This window comes from Salvelinus namaycush, chromosome 1 (assembly GCF_016432855.1).
Source record: "Salvelinus namaycush isolate Seneca chromosome 1, SaNama_1.0, whole genome shotgun sequence".
Taxonomy (NCBI): Eukaryota; Metazoa; Chordata; class Actinopteri; order Salmoniformes; family Salmonidae; genus Salvelinus; species Salvelinus namaycush.
In genome coordinates this window covers 14358103-14375842 of record NC_052307.1, presented here as the reverse complement: position 1 = coordinate 14375842, position 17740 = coordinate 14358103, and the positions used below count along the sequence as shown (strand labels likewise).

Here is a 17740-nt window from a genome sequence, read left to right as displayed (position 1 = left end):
CCCTGGTCCTATAAGAGCACTTTGTCACTTCCCACGAGCTGGGTTGTGACAAACTCACACTCGTTCTTATGTTTAATAAATGTATCGCATAGTGTGTGTGTGGCAGGCTTACAATGACGGCAGAAACAACATTTGAGAGTGTGCTGAATCTGGTGCTAGAGGAGGTACGCAGCTGGAAGTTGAATGTTTGAAGGGGTTTAAACTTTTAAAAGTTTGTGAATCACTGATCTAGGCTATAGATTAGGGGTTAGGAATAAGGTTAGGGTTAAGTTTAGGAGTTAGGTTAAAGGGTTAAGGTTAAACTCAATCTTCTTATTATCAATTTCTTTCAGCCAATCATCAGTCATTTGTGAGTGCCCTTCCCTATAAACATGCTGAAAGTCAGATGTTAATTTGGTTACTGTGAAAGAGCATTGTATCTGGTCAAACACAATTGGTAGCAGGCTGGTTGGTTGAATGTTTGAGCCAGTAAAGGGTGCTTTGCCATTATTGCGTATCAGAATTACTTTTGCTTCCCTCCAGGCCTGAGGACACACTTTGCTGTAGGCTTAGATTGAAGAGATAGAAAATAGGAGTGGAAATCTAGTAATTTTCTATCCAAGTTGTCAGACCCAGGTGGCTTGTCATGGTTGATAGACAACAATAATTTTTTCACCTCTTCCACACTCGCTTTACATGATAAAAAATTACAATGCTTGTCTTTCATAATTTGGTCAGTTATGAATAGATGTGTAGGTTCAGAGTTGTTGTTGACATGTCATGTCTAAGTTTACTAATCTTTCCAATAAAAAAAATATTAAAGGGTTTTTTAGTGAATGTGCCATCTGATTCAATAAAGCACGGAATTGAGTTTGCCTTTTTGGCCAAAATATAATTTAAGGTGCTCCAAAACTTTTTACTATCATTCTTTATATCATTTATCTTTGTTTCATAGTACAGTTTCTTCTTATTTCATAAATGTGTCAAGTGCAGTGTCTGGTTTGTCCTCATTACACACAACAGACCAGCAAATATTCTTTACATCTTCAACATAGGAATCCCTACAAAACCTAATCTATGATCTCTTATACACCATTTTAGGCCCAGCCTTAGGAACTATGGTTTTCCTAGATATGGCTACTATAGTATGATCACTACATCCGATGGATTTGGATACCGCTTTACAGCAGATTTCTGCAGCATTAGTAAAGATGTGATCAATACATGTGGATGATTTCAATCCTGTGCTGTTTGTAAATACCCTGGTAGGTTGAATGATAACCTGAACCAGATTGGAGATGCTGGCTATAGTTTGAAGCTTTTTTTTCTCATGAAAGCCTGTCAATATTTAGGTCAGCCAGAAATTATACCTCTCTGTTGCTATCACATACATTATCAAGCATTTCACAAATATTATCCAAATACTGACTGTTAACACTTGGTGGTCTATAGCAGCTTCCCACAAGTATAGGCTTTAGGTGAGGCAGGTGAACCTGTAGCCATATTACTTCAACAGCATTTGCTTACAGGAATATGACTCTAAATATAAACAGCAATACCTCATCCAGTGGCAATTCTGTCTCTTCTGTAGATGTTATAAACATATATTGCTACCACTGTACAGTATCATCAAAATAATTATCTAAGTGATATTCAGAGATAGCCGGTATAAGAATGCTTTCTGTTTCTAGCAAGTTATCGATTTCATAAACCTTGTTTCTTAGGCTACATTTGTTAATGTGGGCTATTTTTAGCACTTTTTTATCGGGAGGCTTATCAGAAGTAGACATGACAGTGATATTTATAATTGAGCCGCTAGTGCAGGGTGAATTGTTCACAGTGAGCTTCCTACTAGGGCAAACCTTCTCAGTGCTAAAAGTATAATGACTGTACGCTTGTTTATTCCATGTGTAACTCTGTGTTGTTGCACTGCTTTGCTTTATCTTGGCCAGGTCGCAGTTGTAAATGAGAATTTGTTCTCAACTAGCCTACCTGGTTAAATAAAGGTGAAAAAAAATAAAAAAATAACTCAGGTTCATAGACACATGATTACTGCGGACGGTAGGTTAACAGAGGCATTTAGAGGAACATAAATTAGGTTACTTACATTATGACTGACCGTTAAGTACAAGTTAGTACAATACATTATATTATAACGAAGTACAATGTATTGTAGTACAAGCGTCTAAGTGATGAATATAACAATTAAATTAGTGATAGAATAGTCCTATTACACAACAGAGGCAATGTGGGGGAAAAACTGATTTGTATGCAGTCAGATGATTTCACCTTTGAGTCATCACTTTGCCAAACACAGAAGTGAAGAAGTGTGTGCGTGTGTGTGTGTGCCCGTGCGCGCGTGTGCGTGTGCGTGTGTGTGTGTGTGTGTGTGGATATGCCCGATGCTAGTCAAAAAACACTGCAGCCACAAACAGCTCATCGAATTTAGACATGTCATATCTGACCTCTTCTGGACAGTTGATGGTACTGCCTCCATTTATTCTGTATCATTTCACCACAGAAAGCTCTTGGAAAGGTATTTGCCTGTAAACAAAAATGGTTGGAACGGTAATTTTTACATGTTTAAAGAGTTATGTTTATATGTATGGCACTCTGTTTAAAGAGCGGGCTTTAAACAGAGTTCTTTTCACACAGTCCAACATGTGGTGTTAAGTGAGCAGGCAGGAGCAGACTTAGAGAGCTTATTGTCTTTGTGTTGTTGTTTGTCATGTTTCCCAACAGGATGACTCAGTAATTCTGCTCTTCAAGGGATCTGCTTTCCGGAGTTAGAACGAGGTAGGAAGGAAAACTAGGACAACAAAGTTGTGTTGTACAGAGGAGCTCACAGCAGGCAGTGTCAGACATTCTCACTCTTGACAGCAACAGAACAAGGCTAGAATCTGATGCAGCATGTCCTAAAGTTTCACAGCAGTTCAAGTTTTCTTTTCAGTCGTGTTGGAAAAACAGGCTCAGAAAATGTTTTCAACTTATGAGTGAGTAGATTCAATGGTCCCTGTCCCTCTCCCTGTCCTGTGTCCCTGCTACTTTCCCTGTCCTCTGTTCCTGCCACTGTCCCTGTCCCTGTCCTGTGTCCTCTGCCCCTGTCCTCTTTCCCTGTCCTCTGTCGCTGTGCTTTTCTCTGCCTCTGCCACTGTCCCTGCTACTGTCCCTGCTACTGTCCCTGCCCCCTGTCTCCGACCCTGTCCTTGCCACAGTTCCCTGTCCTTGTCTCTGTCTCTATCCCTGTCTCCTCCATATCACACAAAACTGACACATCAAGGATCAGTCTCAGTGTGGTGCTGAAGTAGCCTGACCTCTACATCTAAAGAGGGAATTTCAAACCCCATGCAGTGCTATTGTGTGAAATATAGATTAGATAGGAGCTCATTTCTGTCAGGGAAAGACTCCCTTTAATTGATGTTTGCCTACTGAAACGATTCCTCGCCTTCTGGTTTCCATTTCTCTCTCAAAGCCAACATCTCAAGAATGTCACCTGAGTAATTTATTTTCTTCACATGATTCCTCTTTTCAATGTCAAACCCACCTCTGGTGTGTGGCCAAAGAGCTCTATGTTTATGTCATCCAACAAATGTAAATGCCTGGAGTTTGCTAAATGGCATTGGCACCTGGATTGGAACCAGTGCTATGGTCAGACGACATGAAAATAGAGCTCTTTGGCAACGCACACCGGTGGTGGGTTTGGCATGGAAAATAGAAATTATATGCAGAAAATAACCCCCTTACCTACTATAAAATGCACTCCCGGTCAAAAGTTTTAGAGCATCTACTCATTCAAGGGTTTTTCTTTATTTTTACTATTTTCTACATTGTATAATAATAGTGAAGGTATCAAAACTATGAAATAACACATATGGAATTATGTAGTAACCAAAAAAATGTTAAACAAATCAAAATAACGGATGATCTCCACATGAGTGGTTCCCACCGTGAAGCATGGAGGAGGAGGTGTTATGGTGTGTTGTTTTTTGCTGGTGACACTGTCTGTGATTTATTTAGAATTCAAGGCCCACTTAACCAGCATGGCTACCACAGCATTTTGCAGCAATACGCCATCCCATCTGGTTTGGGCTTAGTGGGACCATAATTTGTTTTTCAACAGGACAATGACCCAACAGAAGCACAGTATTTGTATTATTTATTTCATACAGTATTTCTTTATTTATCAAGGGTGCCAATCATTTTTGCTCTGACTGTATATTTTATATGGTAGAGGAATTTAACATTTGTATCACATTTTTGAATATGATTGGTTTCCCACATTTTCAAAATAGCTGGTAGTCTCTAGGTCACATGTATGCTTCAAGTTCAAGTATCCAGTTTCCAATGTATCCGCTATAATGTAATATACAGTTGAAGTCGGAAGTTTACATACACCATAGCCAAATACATTTAAACTCAGTTTTTCACAATTCCTGACTTTTAATCCTAGCAAAAAAATTCCCTGTCTTAGGTCAGTTAGGATCACCACTTTATTTTAAGAATGTTAAATGTCAGAATAATAGTAGAGAGTGATTTATTTCAGCTTTAATTTCTTTCATCACATTCCCAGTGGGTCAGAAGTTTACATACACTCAATTAGTATTTGGTAGCATTGCCTTTAAATTGTTTAACTTGGTCAAATGTTTTGGGTAACCTTCTACAAGCTTCCCACAATAAGTTGAGTGAATTTTGGCCCATTCCTCCTGACAGAGCTGGTGTAACTGAGTCAGGTTTGTGGGCCTCCTTGCTCGCACACGCTGTTTCAGTTCTTCCCACAAATTTTCTATAGGATTGAGGTCAGGGCTTTGTGATGGCCACTCCAATACCTTGACTTTGTTGTCCTTAAGCCATTTTGCCACAACTTTGGAAGTATGCTTGGGGTCATTGTCCATTTGGAAGACCCATTTGCGACCAAGCTTTAACTTCCTGACTGATGTCTACAGATGTTGCTTCAATATATCCACATAATTTTCCTCCCTCATGATGCCATCTATTCTGTGAAGTGCACCAGTCCCTCCTGCAGCAAAGCACCCCCACAACATGATGCTGCCACCCCCGTGCTTCACGGTTGGGATGGTGTTCTTCGGCTTGCAAGCATCCTCCTTTTTCCTCCAAACATAACGATGGTCATTATGGCCAAACAGTTCTATTTTTGTTTCATCAGACCAGAGGACATTTCTCCAAAAAGTACAATCTTTGTCCCCATGTGCAGTTGCAAACCGTAGTCAGACTTTTTTATGGCGGTTTTGGAGCAGTGGCTTCTTCCTTGCTGAGCGGCCTTTCAGGTTATGTCGATATTACTGTGGATATAGATACTTTTGTACCTGTTTCCTCCAGCATCTTCACAAGGTCCTTTGCTGTTGTTCTGGGATTGATTTGCACTTTTCGCACCAAAGTACGTTCATCTCTAGGAGACAGAACGCGTCTCCTTCCTGAGCTGTATGATGGCTGTGTGGTCTCATGGTGTTTATACTTGCGTATTATTGTTTGTACAGATGAATGTCATACCTTCAGGCGTTTGGAATGGCTCCCAAGGATGAACCAGACTTGTGGAGGTCTACAATTTTTTATCTGAGGTCTTGGCTGATATCTTTTGGTTTCCCCATGATGTCAAGCAAAGAGGCACTGAGTTTGAAGGTAGGCCTTGAAATACATCCACAGGTACACCTCTAATTAACTCAAATTATGTCAATTAGCCTATCAGAAGCTTCTAAAGCCATGCCATCATTTTCTGGAACTTTCCAAGCTGCTTAAAGGCACAGTCAACTTAGTGTATGTAAACTTCTGACCCACAGGAATTGTTATACAGTGAATTATAAGTGAAATAATCTGTCTGTAAACAATTGTTGGATAAATTACTTGTGTCATGCACAAAGTAGATGTCCTAACTGACTTGCCAAAACTATAGTTTGTTAACAAAGAATGTGTGGAGTGGTTGAAAAACGAGATTTAATGACTCCAACCTAAGTGTATGTAAACTTCCGACTTCAACTGTATACCTGTACGTTGGAACTTTTATGGAACTTTTTTTTGTGTGTGTGTTTTTTCTGAGAGAAGTGGTTTATGTCTTAAGTTTCCAGAGAGACTTACTAGAGGGACTTACTCTCCAGGGTATTACGGGTGAGCAGCGGCCTTTTCTCTCTCTCGCTCTCTCTCTCTCGCCACTCAGCTCACAGTTCTGTCTAACCATTGACAGGACAGCACCCATGACTCCACTAACCGGGCTAGTACATGGATATGGATTTGGACTGTACTGTTTGTTAACACTGCCTCTAATATTTTCACATGGTAAGTGTGTACCGGAAAGTGTGTAGAGCGTTTAGAGTGTGTAGAGTGTGTGTGTGTGTGTGTGTGTGTGTGTGAGCAAAAGAGAGAGAGAGAGATACAGAAACACAGATAGAAAGACAGACAGAAAGACCTACAGACAGAACACTAGCATGTGTTGCAGATGTCTATGAGCAGCATTGAGAACATAAGACAGGCTGCGTTGATCTTAGTATTGATGTTACAATTCCTTTAAAAGTATGCTCTATGACTGTCATATTTTATATATAAATAATGTTATATATAACAATACCGCTTTTTTATTGTGAATACAGTATTTACACAGAGCTACATCCTATTTCTAATTTCAGCAGTTTTTCTGTTGCTTACCTTTCTCACTACCATCCTCAGGCTTGTTGAGTTAAAAAACATTCCTCTTGACCTTATTTCTTTCTATAATTTATAACATTTTATCCCAGCCTTAATGTTAATGATGAGAAGAAGTGGGAAGCCCAGTCCAGTTTGGAGTCATAAAACATTCAACACAGGAGTGAGGCAACATGAAATCCATGAATTCAAATGTTCTCACAAGGGGATTGATAGTGTTATCCTTGCTGAACTCAGGATTATTTTCTTGCAGCATGTTATTACAATGTTGTGCTAATGTTCCTTGTGTGTTGTGGAAGGCGAGGCTCTGCAGTGCTATGGCTGTAACATCCTCCAGGGCCAGAGGTACGTGGACGTGGGCTGCTCCAGCCCAGAGGTCATCACTTGCTCCCATTCCCACAAAGGCTTCAAGCACCGCTTCTGCATTAGGACAAAGAGCAGTGAGTACACTCCTCCTCACCCTCTCCCCCCCGACCTCTCCCTCACCCTTATATGGTTTACCCCACGGCCATTCACTATCACGTGTTCATTTAGGATACACCCTACATGCATAGAGTTCCAGACCTGGGTTAAAATAGTAGAAGAATTACATTCTATAGCTCTCCTCTGTCAAGGAATCTTATTTTATTTTTATTTTTATTTCACCTTTATTTAACCAGGAAGGCCAGTTGAGAACAAGTTCTCATTTACAACTGCGACCTGGCCAAGATAGAGCAAAGCAGTGCGACACAAACAACACAGAGTTACACATGGGATAAACAAACGTACAGTCAATAACACAATAGAAAAGTATATGTACAGTGTGTGCAAATGTAGTAAGATTAGGGAGGTAAGGCAATAAATAGGCCATAGTGGCCCAATCTGGGTCAAGGAATCTTAATCTGGGTCAAGGAATCTTAATCTGAATCAAGCTGTCTTAATCAGGGTCAAATCATCTTAATCTGGGTCAAGGAATCTTAATCTGGGTAAAGGAATCTTAATCTGGGTCAAGGAATCTTATTCTGGGTCAAGAAATCTTAATCTGGGTCAATGACAATAACATAGACCATGATAACAAGATTGCAGTGACCCAGAAAGCCCCCATCTGATTGACATTTTTCCAGGGAGACCTGGGGTCATGGATAAGTAAGGGGCTGTGATATGATAAATCCTGGACTGTGTTAAGCAGGAAGCATTGCTGGAGAGATTAGAGGGGATTGCTCCCTGAGCCCCAGGTCTAATCCTGCACAGTAACTCTCTCATCCCTGTCCGGGCAGCTGCTCTCTCATAATATGCTTATAGCATCCCTCCCGTCTCCTTCTACCTATCCACTATCTCCCCTCCTCAGTGCCCAGTCCTCAGTTCAGTGTGTCCCCTGCTTGTCTCAAATACTTGTCTTTTTCAGTTACAGAATCTCTCACTGTCTGTACATCTTTATTATGTGTATGTGTGTGTATGTGCATGCGTGTTATCACTGCAGGTGCCCTGGGCATCGTGCTGACCAGTGGTTGTGCCACGTCTCGACACTGCCAACAACAGGAGCTACCTGGGGTGCTGATCCACTGCTGCGGCTCAGACCTCTGCAACAGCACCCCCGACTGGAGCAGAACGACATCACACTGGCTGTGCTCGGTGGCTACACTGCTGCTCATACTCTGGCTGCAATTTTGAGAGAGAGTCGCTGAGCAGAATCACACTGACTAGGGCCCACTTCTGCCCTACTGGTCAATCCTGTGGCTGTGTCCTAGATCAGTGGTTTCCAACCAGGGGAACTAGGACTCCTGGGGGTACTTGGCTATCCACAGGGTGTACTTGAGAAGACTCATTAGACAGTAGACCTACTGGTAAAATATACTTCAGAGGTACTCCAGAGCAGAGCAACATTCGGTTGGTGGTACGGTAACCAAAAAAGGTTGGAAACCATTGTCCTAGAGAAAAGCCATTGGAGGAGAATGATCAATGAGAGGCAGGCATCTGCACGGATAAATAGTGGATGACGATAGATTGTTTAACGATCGGCAAGCCTGTGAATATTGTTATTTCCCTTACAAGGCTAAAATTTGATTATGAAGGTAGCTAGTCAAATAAGGGTTTTTGTGGTGAATAGGTGTCAGTAATGATGTGTAGATATGTTGTACTCAGGGGGATCATATGTTGGGGGGAGGGGTCATGAGGTAGGGGTGGGGTGGGGGAGACAGAATGGAATGGAGATTGGGAGATGTCTTGGAGAAAAATGTAATGTTGAAAGGGCTAAATATTATGTTTCTCTCTGCAAGAAGTACATGATTTGTTAGATGATTTTAATTTTGGTTGTTTAAGACATTGGCCTGTTTGGTCAGCCAGTTAGGTATGCTGTGTCTCCACTACTCTGTGTCTCCACTAGAGAGCAGCATCTTCTAATTGTTTGACACACACTACATGACCAAAAGTACGTGGACACCTGCTTGTCCAAAATCATAGGCATTACTATGGAGTTTGTCCCACTTTTGCTGCTATAACAGCCTCCACTCTTCTGGGAAGGCTTTCCACAAGACGTTATAACATTGCTGCAGGGAATTGCTTCCATTTAGCCACAAGAGCATTAGTGAGGTAAAGCACTGATGTTGGGCGATTAGGCCTGGCTCGCGGTCGGCATTCTAATTCATCTCTAAGGTGTTCGATGTGGTTGAGGTCAGGGCTTTGTGCAGGCTAGTCAAGTTCTTCCACACCGATCTTCACAGACCCTTTTTCTGTATGGACCTTGCTTTGTGGACAGGGGCATTGTCATGTTGAAACAGGAAACAGGAAATGGCCTTCCACAAACTGTTGCCACAAAGTTGGAAGCACAGAATCGTCTAGAATGTCATTGTATGCTGTAGCGTTAAGAGCCCCAGACCATTATTCCTCCTCCATCAAACTTTACAGTTGGCACTATGCATTCAGGCAGGTAGTGTACTCCTGGCATCCACCAAACCCAGATTTGTTCGTTGGACTGCCAGATGGTGAAGAGTTATTCATCACTCTAGAGAATGCGTTTCCACTGCTCCAGAGTCCAATGGCGGCAAGCTTTACTCCACACCACTCTGATCGTAGGCTTGTGGGCGGCTGCTCGGCTATGGAAACCCATTTCACGAAGCTCCTGACAAACAGTTATTCTGCTGACGTTGCTTCCAGAGACAGTTTGGAATTTGGTAGTGAGTGTTGCTATGTGCTTCAGCACTCTGCGGTTCTGTTCTATGAGCTTGTGTGAGCCGTTGTTACTCCTAGACATTTGCACTTTTCAATAGCAGCACTTACAGTTGACCGGGACAGCGATAGCAGGGCAGAAATTTGACACAGTGACTTGTTGGAAAGGTGGCATCCTGTGACAGTGCCATGTTGAAAGTCACAGCTCTTCAGTAAGGCCATTCTACTGCCAATGTTTGTCTATAAAGTGTGCTCGATTTTATACACCTGCCAGCAACGGGTGTGGCTGAAAAAGCCGAATCCTCTAATTTGAAGGGGTGTCCACATGCTTTTGTTCATATATCCAGACACATTTGCTGAAACTGTGCTGGAAAGGACTACGTGAAAGAAAAATATCCAAGCAAGCACAGTGCGGTTTGGGACAGCTTTAAATTATGAAAAGTATTTTGAAAGCCTGAGCTGTACAGTATGTATTCAACATAGTATCAGTTCCTGATATTCCGTAGCAGATGGGATGCATCTGTGAAATTAGGAGGATGCATTGTTGAAATGATGGGTTAATGCATTGTTTACAACAAATGGACAACTTAGGTTAACAAGAAGACAACCTCTTCAGTTTCTTGATACTGATTTGATGTAAAAAGTTTACATTTTCCTCTTCAGAAAGGTCTTCTAAATGCATACAAATGTCTAAAATGAGCTTGTCTTTGGCTTTTCTCTCTTTTGTTTTAGTTTTTTCTTTTGTCTGGCAAATCAGGTTTCAATGGAAAAACAGAGAGAGAGAGGGGTGAGTGAGAGAGAGATGTGGGGGGAGGAGAAAAAGGGAGAGAGGTGGGAGAGCCTCTTCTACACAGTATAGGAAAAAGCTTTGCACATCCATTTCCTCACACGCTGCCTGTCTCATCTTGAATTCATCCATTCTTTCCTGATGCCATCAAAACCATAGGCCAAAAAACGGAGGAAACAGAGGACTTAACATGCCTTCATTAATAAGGAGAAGTGAAACATATTTTTAAATAATATCCCAACTGAAGTGCTCTTCTGGCTGACTGTCAAACCCATGCATGTTCTACATACTGTACATACTAACCTAATGAGTAGAGTCGTGGCTGGCGGAGTGCAGCTCAATTAGGAATCAGCTTGTGTGTGGAGTCCTGTTCCAACGTGGTTTCCACATTAATGATGGTCAGGCAGGTCTGCGAGAAGGTGAAGAGATGCAACCCTATTCCCTATACCAGGGTCCCCAATTTCATTCAGCCGTGGGCAGATTTTTCCTTGAGCGCAAGAATCCTGAACGAATATAGTATTTGACAAAAACATAATTATTTCAAACATTGATTCAATTTGGATGCGATCACATAGGCCTATGCCTCTCTATTAATGCATGGGAATGATTGGGAACAGATTTCTTGAATTAAAATAACCTATGAGCTGATTTATTGACGATTTTGGAGTCTTTTATGACCAACAATGAAATGTAGTAATTTTTTCTCAGAAAGCTGGGTATCAAATAAAATGGAATTTGGCCCATCGGCCGCCTATTAGGGAACCATGCCCTATAGAAGGCACTACCTTTGGGCCCTGGTTAGAAGTAGTGCACTATACTGCATAGGGAACAATGTGCCATTTCAGACACAGCCAGGCAGGGTGTTCATTCATGGTTTATTTGAGTTACATGAGTGGCATGAAAAAAACATGTGAGAAGAAGGGAGGTAGTGGCGAGCACAGAGCCAAACCTGTTGGCAGCAGGCAGGCAGAGCATTCTGGGAGCCCGAGCAGCAATTAGAAATCACAGCAACATGTGGAAAAGGTATCAATGTGGAGGGTTATAAAAATGATGCAGGTGTGTTATTGTGAACTTCACGTCTCTATTTCCCAGGGATCTGTAACAGGTTTTATGCTGGGGCAGCAGTTCAAGCCCAGGCACTATGTGATTACAGTAATGCCCAAGCCCTAATTGCTTTTCTTTGTTTTATTGGAGCCCTATTCCAAGACTGTGGCACCACTCAAATAACTTACAGCTTAATACTGTATCAAGGTTAGGTTGTGTGGGCTGGGAAAGAGTGGACATGAGGTGAGGGGATTATCGTGGGCCTCTTTTACAGGTTTTACTGTAATGCTGCGTAGGACTTGGTAAATGCACTGGATCAACGTCACTGTTGGAAAAGCGTGGGTAGTACCATTACATTGTAGTTCAATACTACAGCAATGACAGTCTATCATATGGATGAAAGGTACATTGTATTGTACTGTGAAGATACAATGATAACTCGGTGTAATTGTTTTACATTAACACATATTTACTAATAGTTGCAAGTTGCAGGATATTCAAGTCTACCCGATTTTAGGCTAAATGACAACAAAGGGCTGGATATGAAAAAGCTGATTATGGCAAACTGCAACTTGACAAACACATTGTACTTTCTCCTACTTTGGTCTGTCACGACACACACAAAACAAATTAACTCATCTAGACAAGATCGAATTGACTAGTCAGAAATAACAGTAGAGAGAAAAGGAGGTAGGGATTGGATGGAGCGATTACTGTACCAATCAGGCTATCTAGATGTTGATGTAGATTACAGGAGTGTCTGGTTTCACACTGTTGGGAGGGAGAGGCCTTTCATGTAGCCGGGCATGAGATAATCACAGCCCCAGGCTTCAGACACATGAGTCAAACAGGCAGGAACCACAGGAGCTGTCACTGCTAATCAAGCTGAAGTCAAGGCTCTGCACACGCATGCACACGCGCCGACACACAAGCATACACACACACGCGCACACACACACATGCTGTTCTGAAGGCAAAACAATACACAGCTTCAGGAGGACAGTTTCATAATGTGTGAAACAGTGTCTGAAAAATGCAATGCGCATAGAACCCCGGAATAATGACTTGCCCCATGGACGGAGAGGCTTGACCATCTGCAATGACGCTTAGGAACAGGCACAGCTTTTATGTCAACTTAAATAAGGGCACCAACAGGCATGGAGGCCACCACACAAATAAACAAACACAAACTTGGCCAGCATCATATGTATACCTCACCAGGGGCGCAATTTTGTTTTTTATTTATTATTATTTTTTATCTAGTCGGATAAACACTCCAAACATCCTACCCGACTGCTCGGAGGCGTCCGCATGGTCCTAAAGAACACCGTTACCTCGTTTTGTATCACATTCCAACGATACAACTGGTGGTACAAAAATGCAATTTCAGAATGTGGTTGGGGGGGGGTAGAATGTCCCCCCGTCCCTAGTGAAAGTTGCGCCCCTGTACCTCACCACCACTTCTTGTGGTGTGCATGCCTTCCCTTGAGCAACCAATGTACTCTGGAGGCCACTTTAATTTGCCACTGTCAAACAATGTCAATAACGCATTTCTCGCATAAAGGAAACTCTTATATTCTCGGATCCTACCCTTATTTAGCTACATCTGACAAGGATTTTGATTTCATTCAGCAGACTAATTGGTACGTACAGTTGATTCATGAAGGATTTGTAGAACAAAGTCCATTCAGTATTGAACTGCCTGTCACTACAGTAGGGACTGGCGTCTTAATCAGTGGTGGTGACTAGATGGAGTACAGCTACGACCGGAAGTGACTTTTCGTAGCAGGTTAGGAGAGCATTTTAGCTAACCCTGACCATGACCCTTTTCCAAACCTAATTCTCCTAACCTGCTATGTTAATTCTCCCAACTGGAAGTAAAACGTCACTTCAAGTCTTAGCTGCATCTCAGCAGAGTATGATCCCAGCAGGCCTGATTACCTCCATGATGTAACATATTTATTGAGATAAAATTTAATTAAATTCAAGTCATTGATTACGGACATGCCAATTCAAGTCATTGATTACGGACATGCCGATTCAAGTCATTGATTACGGACATGCCGATTCAAGTCATTGATTACGGACATGCCAATTCAAGTCATTGATTACGGACATGCGAATTCAAGTGATTGATTACGGACATGCCAATTCAAGTCATTGTTTCATGATGGTTGGGCCGGCATCAATGGACTTATTTTTCTTGATCTTCTTGTGATTATGGCAGCACCTCAACTCTTGTTGGTTGAGCGCTGTCTACTCCCCTCTTAAATGTAAACACTTCAACAGTTGACAATGCTTCTCTACTTATAGCAAAATTATAGTCAAAAAATGTAAGTAATTATGTGTTTAGCATTGATAGTTAGGAAAATGTATGAAAGCAGAAAGCTGCTTGTTCAACCTGCTGGTCACTGACGCTTTTCACACTGAGACGATCCGAGCACCATAGTTGCTGTAACCGTGCCAGAAAGGATCATGTGAAAACAATTGATCAGAGCCAGCACAACACTGCTCGGGTAAGCACGGTATTGTGAAAATTGCATTGTTGTGCGTTTGCAGAATTAAACATCAGAAGCTTGAACCAAGGGAATTAAGAGAGTTCATGTGTATTTGATATGGCCATGAAACTGTTGGGATCAGAGGAAAGGCAAGCATCCATCAATTTTCAGTAATCTGAGTATTTGATCAGCCTAGTAGCTGACCCCAGGAATGGTGGGTTTTCCTATCCCTATTACTCTAGTGGTTTAAAGTGACTACAACTGCAAGCAATGAACCAAAATGTGTTTTCTGTTTTCAGAATGTACCACTGCTCCACTATATTTTAGATAATTCCACCTACCATGTGTTGATTGAACCTACAGGTGTAAGATTTTGATTTGATTACTCTTTTGTTGCTGACAATTTTCCTGCTAAACAGGAAATGCAGATGAACTTTGTGATAAAGATCAATTCACTGAAAACCCAAACTAACACATGGTTACATTAACAGTACTGCACTTTTCATGTAGCCTACTTTTGGCCAAGCTAATAGCCTAACCACCGATCAAACAACATTAAGGAATAAACATTCAAATCCTGTTGCTGTAGGATTATTTCGCTGTGACAATAGTGGTCAAATGAAGATCCTACATCTGTGATCCACATCTGGTTTTTCTCTCAGGTTTATTCTAGATGGTTTGAATCTTACAAAAAAGTTAGTAAAGGAAAAGCGACTGAGTGCTACTCCTGGTTGTTTCCTCTCACTGAAAAAAGATCCATTCATCCAAACCACCAGGGAAACTCCAGCCGAGGCGTTGTCTATTTCCATCTCAGAATAATGCTTCTTTCCATACATTCAGGAAACAGAGAACAGCAGGAATATGGTAGGTATGCAAATCCTCAGTTTAAAACAGACACATCCAAGAGAGGGGAAGAAGGAGGGATTACATTTTCAAAATGTAAATATAAAAGACTGTGTGGAAAAACAATATTTTTAAACTGTTTTCAAATGCGAAATTGCAATTATGACAGTTATGACATTATGACAGTTCGCACTGCTTTTATATTTGAATAGACTCCAAAGTGCTAGAGGCGAAAGAAACACACACCTATTTAGGCGAGGTGCTGGCTAGCGGATTAGAACACTTAAAAAAATAAAGGAGAGCCGCACACTAGGAGTTCAGATGCAAAAATGTAATACCCTAATGTCCAACGTTTCAACAGACAGGCTGTCTTCATCAGGGTATAATGACAAACACTGCGATGTGACTCGTTTATATAGTGTCAAAAGACACACACGGGTGTCTGTAGTCATGGCCTGATATCATTGGATACCAAAAAAATAAATGGATAGTATCATTGAAAGCCTTCGAGTGATACTGCTGCCTTCGTTGGTCTATTCCTAAATGGAATGTTTTGGGCACTAGTCTGTGCTCAAAAAGTGAGTGTAAAAGACTATAACAACATATTTTATCACCCAGAAAATATTATTTAATATCCCCAAAAGACAGAAACTGTGATCATGGACTGCATAGCTATAGGAAAGTTGCAAGTCCAGTGTTATTCAAGGCTGGGGTGACTTTGAAACTTAAAGACGCAGTCAGGGATCTTAAACACTTACAAATTCGTAACATATTGTGCAAATTGGAATTCTTAACATATCATACGAAACAGACTACGTAGTGCACAATTGTTTGGAGCAAGCATTTCACTGTAAATTCTACACCAGTTGTATTTGGCGCATGTGATGAATAAAATGTAATATTATTTGATTGTGCACAATGTTTGGGGACCCGTTTTGGCTCGTGAACACCAAATTCAAAACTACTGGCTGAAATTATACAAAACTTTCGGAACATCACATTAAAGCAGCTCACAGATCACTGCACCTGTACATAGCCCATCTGTAAATAGCCCATCCAACTACCTCATCCCCATACTGTTATTTAATTTGCTCCTTTGCACCCCAGTATCTCTACTTGCACACTCATCTTCTGCACATCTATCAGTGTTTAATTGCTATATTGTAATTATTTCGCCACAATGGCCTATTTATTGCCTTACCTCCCTTATCCTACCTCATTTGCACACACTGTATATAGACTTTTCCTATTGTATTATTGACTGTGTTTGTTTATTCCATGTGTAACTCTGTGTTGTTGTTTGTGTCGTACTGCTTTGCTTTATCTTGTCCAGGTAACAGTTGTAAATGAGAACTTGTACTCAACTTGCCTACCTGGTTAAATAAGGGTGAAATAAAATAAATAAAAAGCCTAAATTTTGGCTCTTAAAGCCTTTAACTCCCTAGGGATTAATGCCTGGCTAGTCTTCCATCACAGTGTGCCGTTCATCATCACAGGGAAACATTCATCTGATTACGGCAGGCAGGGAGAGGGAATGAAACGCCCCTTCATTCAGCTAGCTTTAATTATGCACAGTGCCACTGACAGAGTTGACACAGTCAGCAGCACATAGCTCCTCAACTAACGAATTTCACAGTAATGGATTAGAGGAGTCACAGTGGGGTTAATTTTGTTCAGAAAGCCATACAGGGTTGGTTCTGACATAACTGGCGGTGTGATGACGTCATAGGATAGTATGTGTGAAATGACTGTGTAGTATGGTTGTGGTGGAATAGAATGGGGATATCTGAAGTAACCACTTCAAGACTAGACTGTACAGTAGGACTACATTTGAAGTGTAGCAACTGAACATGCACCCATTGATTGGTAGCCGGTGGCTAAAGTTAACTGAAGTTTGTAGTGTCTGTTTAGAGAAAACCAAACCATGTATTACTGTTTCTTCTGGCCCATAGATTACTTTCAGGGTGAGGAACCATCTATCAAGCTGTAACATCCTGAACTTTCCCTTTAACATTTCCCCCTGCTATGTAAAGTAAAAAATAAAATAAACACTCACCTCCGTGTTAATGGTGAGAGGTTAGCATGCTTTGGGGCCATGATCTTTGTGTATCTGTACCTTTGTCCCTTATCATTATTTACAATTCATTCATGATTATCCGTAATCATAGTAGCATCCACATTATTGTAGAAGTGTACAGAAACATTATATTCCCCATTTACAATAAAAGTGACTCCAAAGATACATTATTTAGCATTCATTTATATTGGGCACATTATAATCTGAAACACAATCAAATTGCAAATGCATCCAACAAGTTTGTAGAGTCACAAGCTTGATGTAGTCATTCGGTGCAACGAATATGGGTTCAAATACTAAACTAAAAGTTAAATGAATTCGTCCAAATACTTATGATACCTTCAAACAGGGGAACTAGATACATGAAATGCATTCATTTCTAAATGGTAAAACTGATTTGCATGAAAATACCCTAAAATAAAAGGTGAAATTCTGTTCTGTCACCTCATAAAATATTTGATCTCAAATCCAAATTGCTGGAGTATCGAGCCAAATTAAAAGTTTTAGCTTCACTGTCCAAATAACAGTAGTGTATGTGTATTTCATTAACACAGTGAGGGGAAGCTGTTTAAAATGTTTCTTCTCTACTTTACATCCCACTGTAGAAAATTAGATTAATCTTGTTTCTAAAATCCTGCTGGACATAACTAATGTCTTAACCAAAAACAAAAACCCAAGTTCAACTAAAATCACAAACCAAATGTTTTGGACCAGAAG

The 17740-nt window shown here is 41.0% G+C and overlaps 1 protein-coding gene across 1 annotated transcript in view; it reads left to right on the top strand.

Annotated features, from left to right (window-relative positions):
- LOC120050470 (retinoic acid receptor RXR-alpha-A-like) overlaps positions 1 to 17740 on the top strand; it is a 78135-nt gene that overhangs the window by 19689 nt on the left and 40706 nt on the right. The window contains exons 5-6 of the mRNA XM_038997062.1: positions 6930 to 7070; positions 8090 to 8234. Coding sequence (XP_038852990.1) covers positions 6930 to 7070; positions 8090 to 8234 — 286 coding nt within the window. The remainder of the gene's footprint in view (positions 1 to 6929; positions 7071 to 8089; positions 8235 to 17740) is intronic.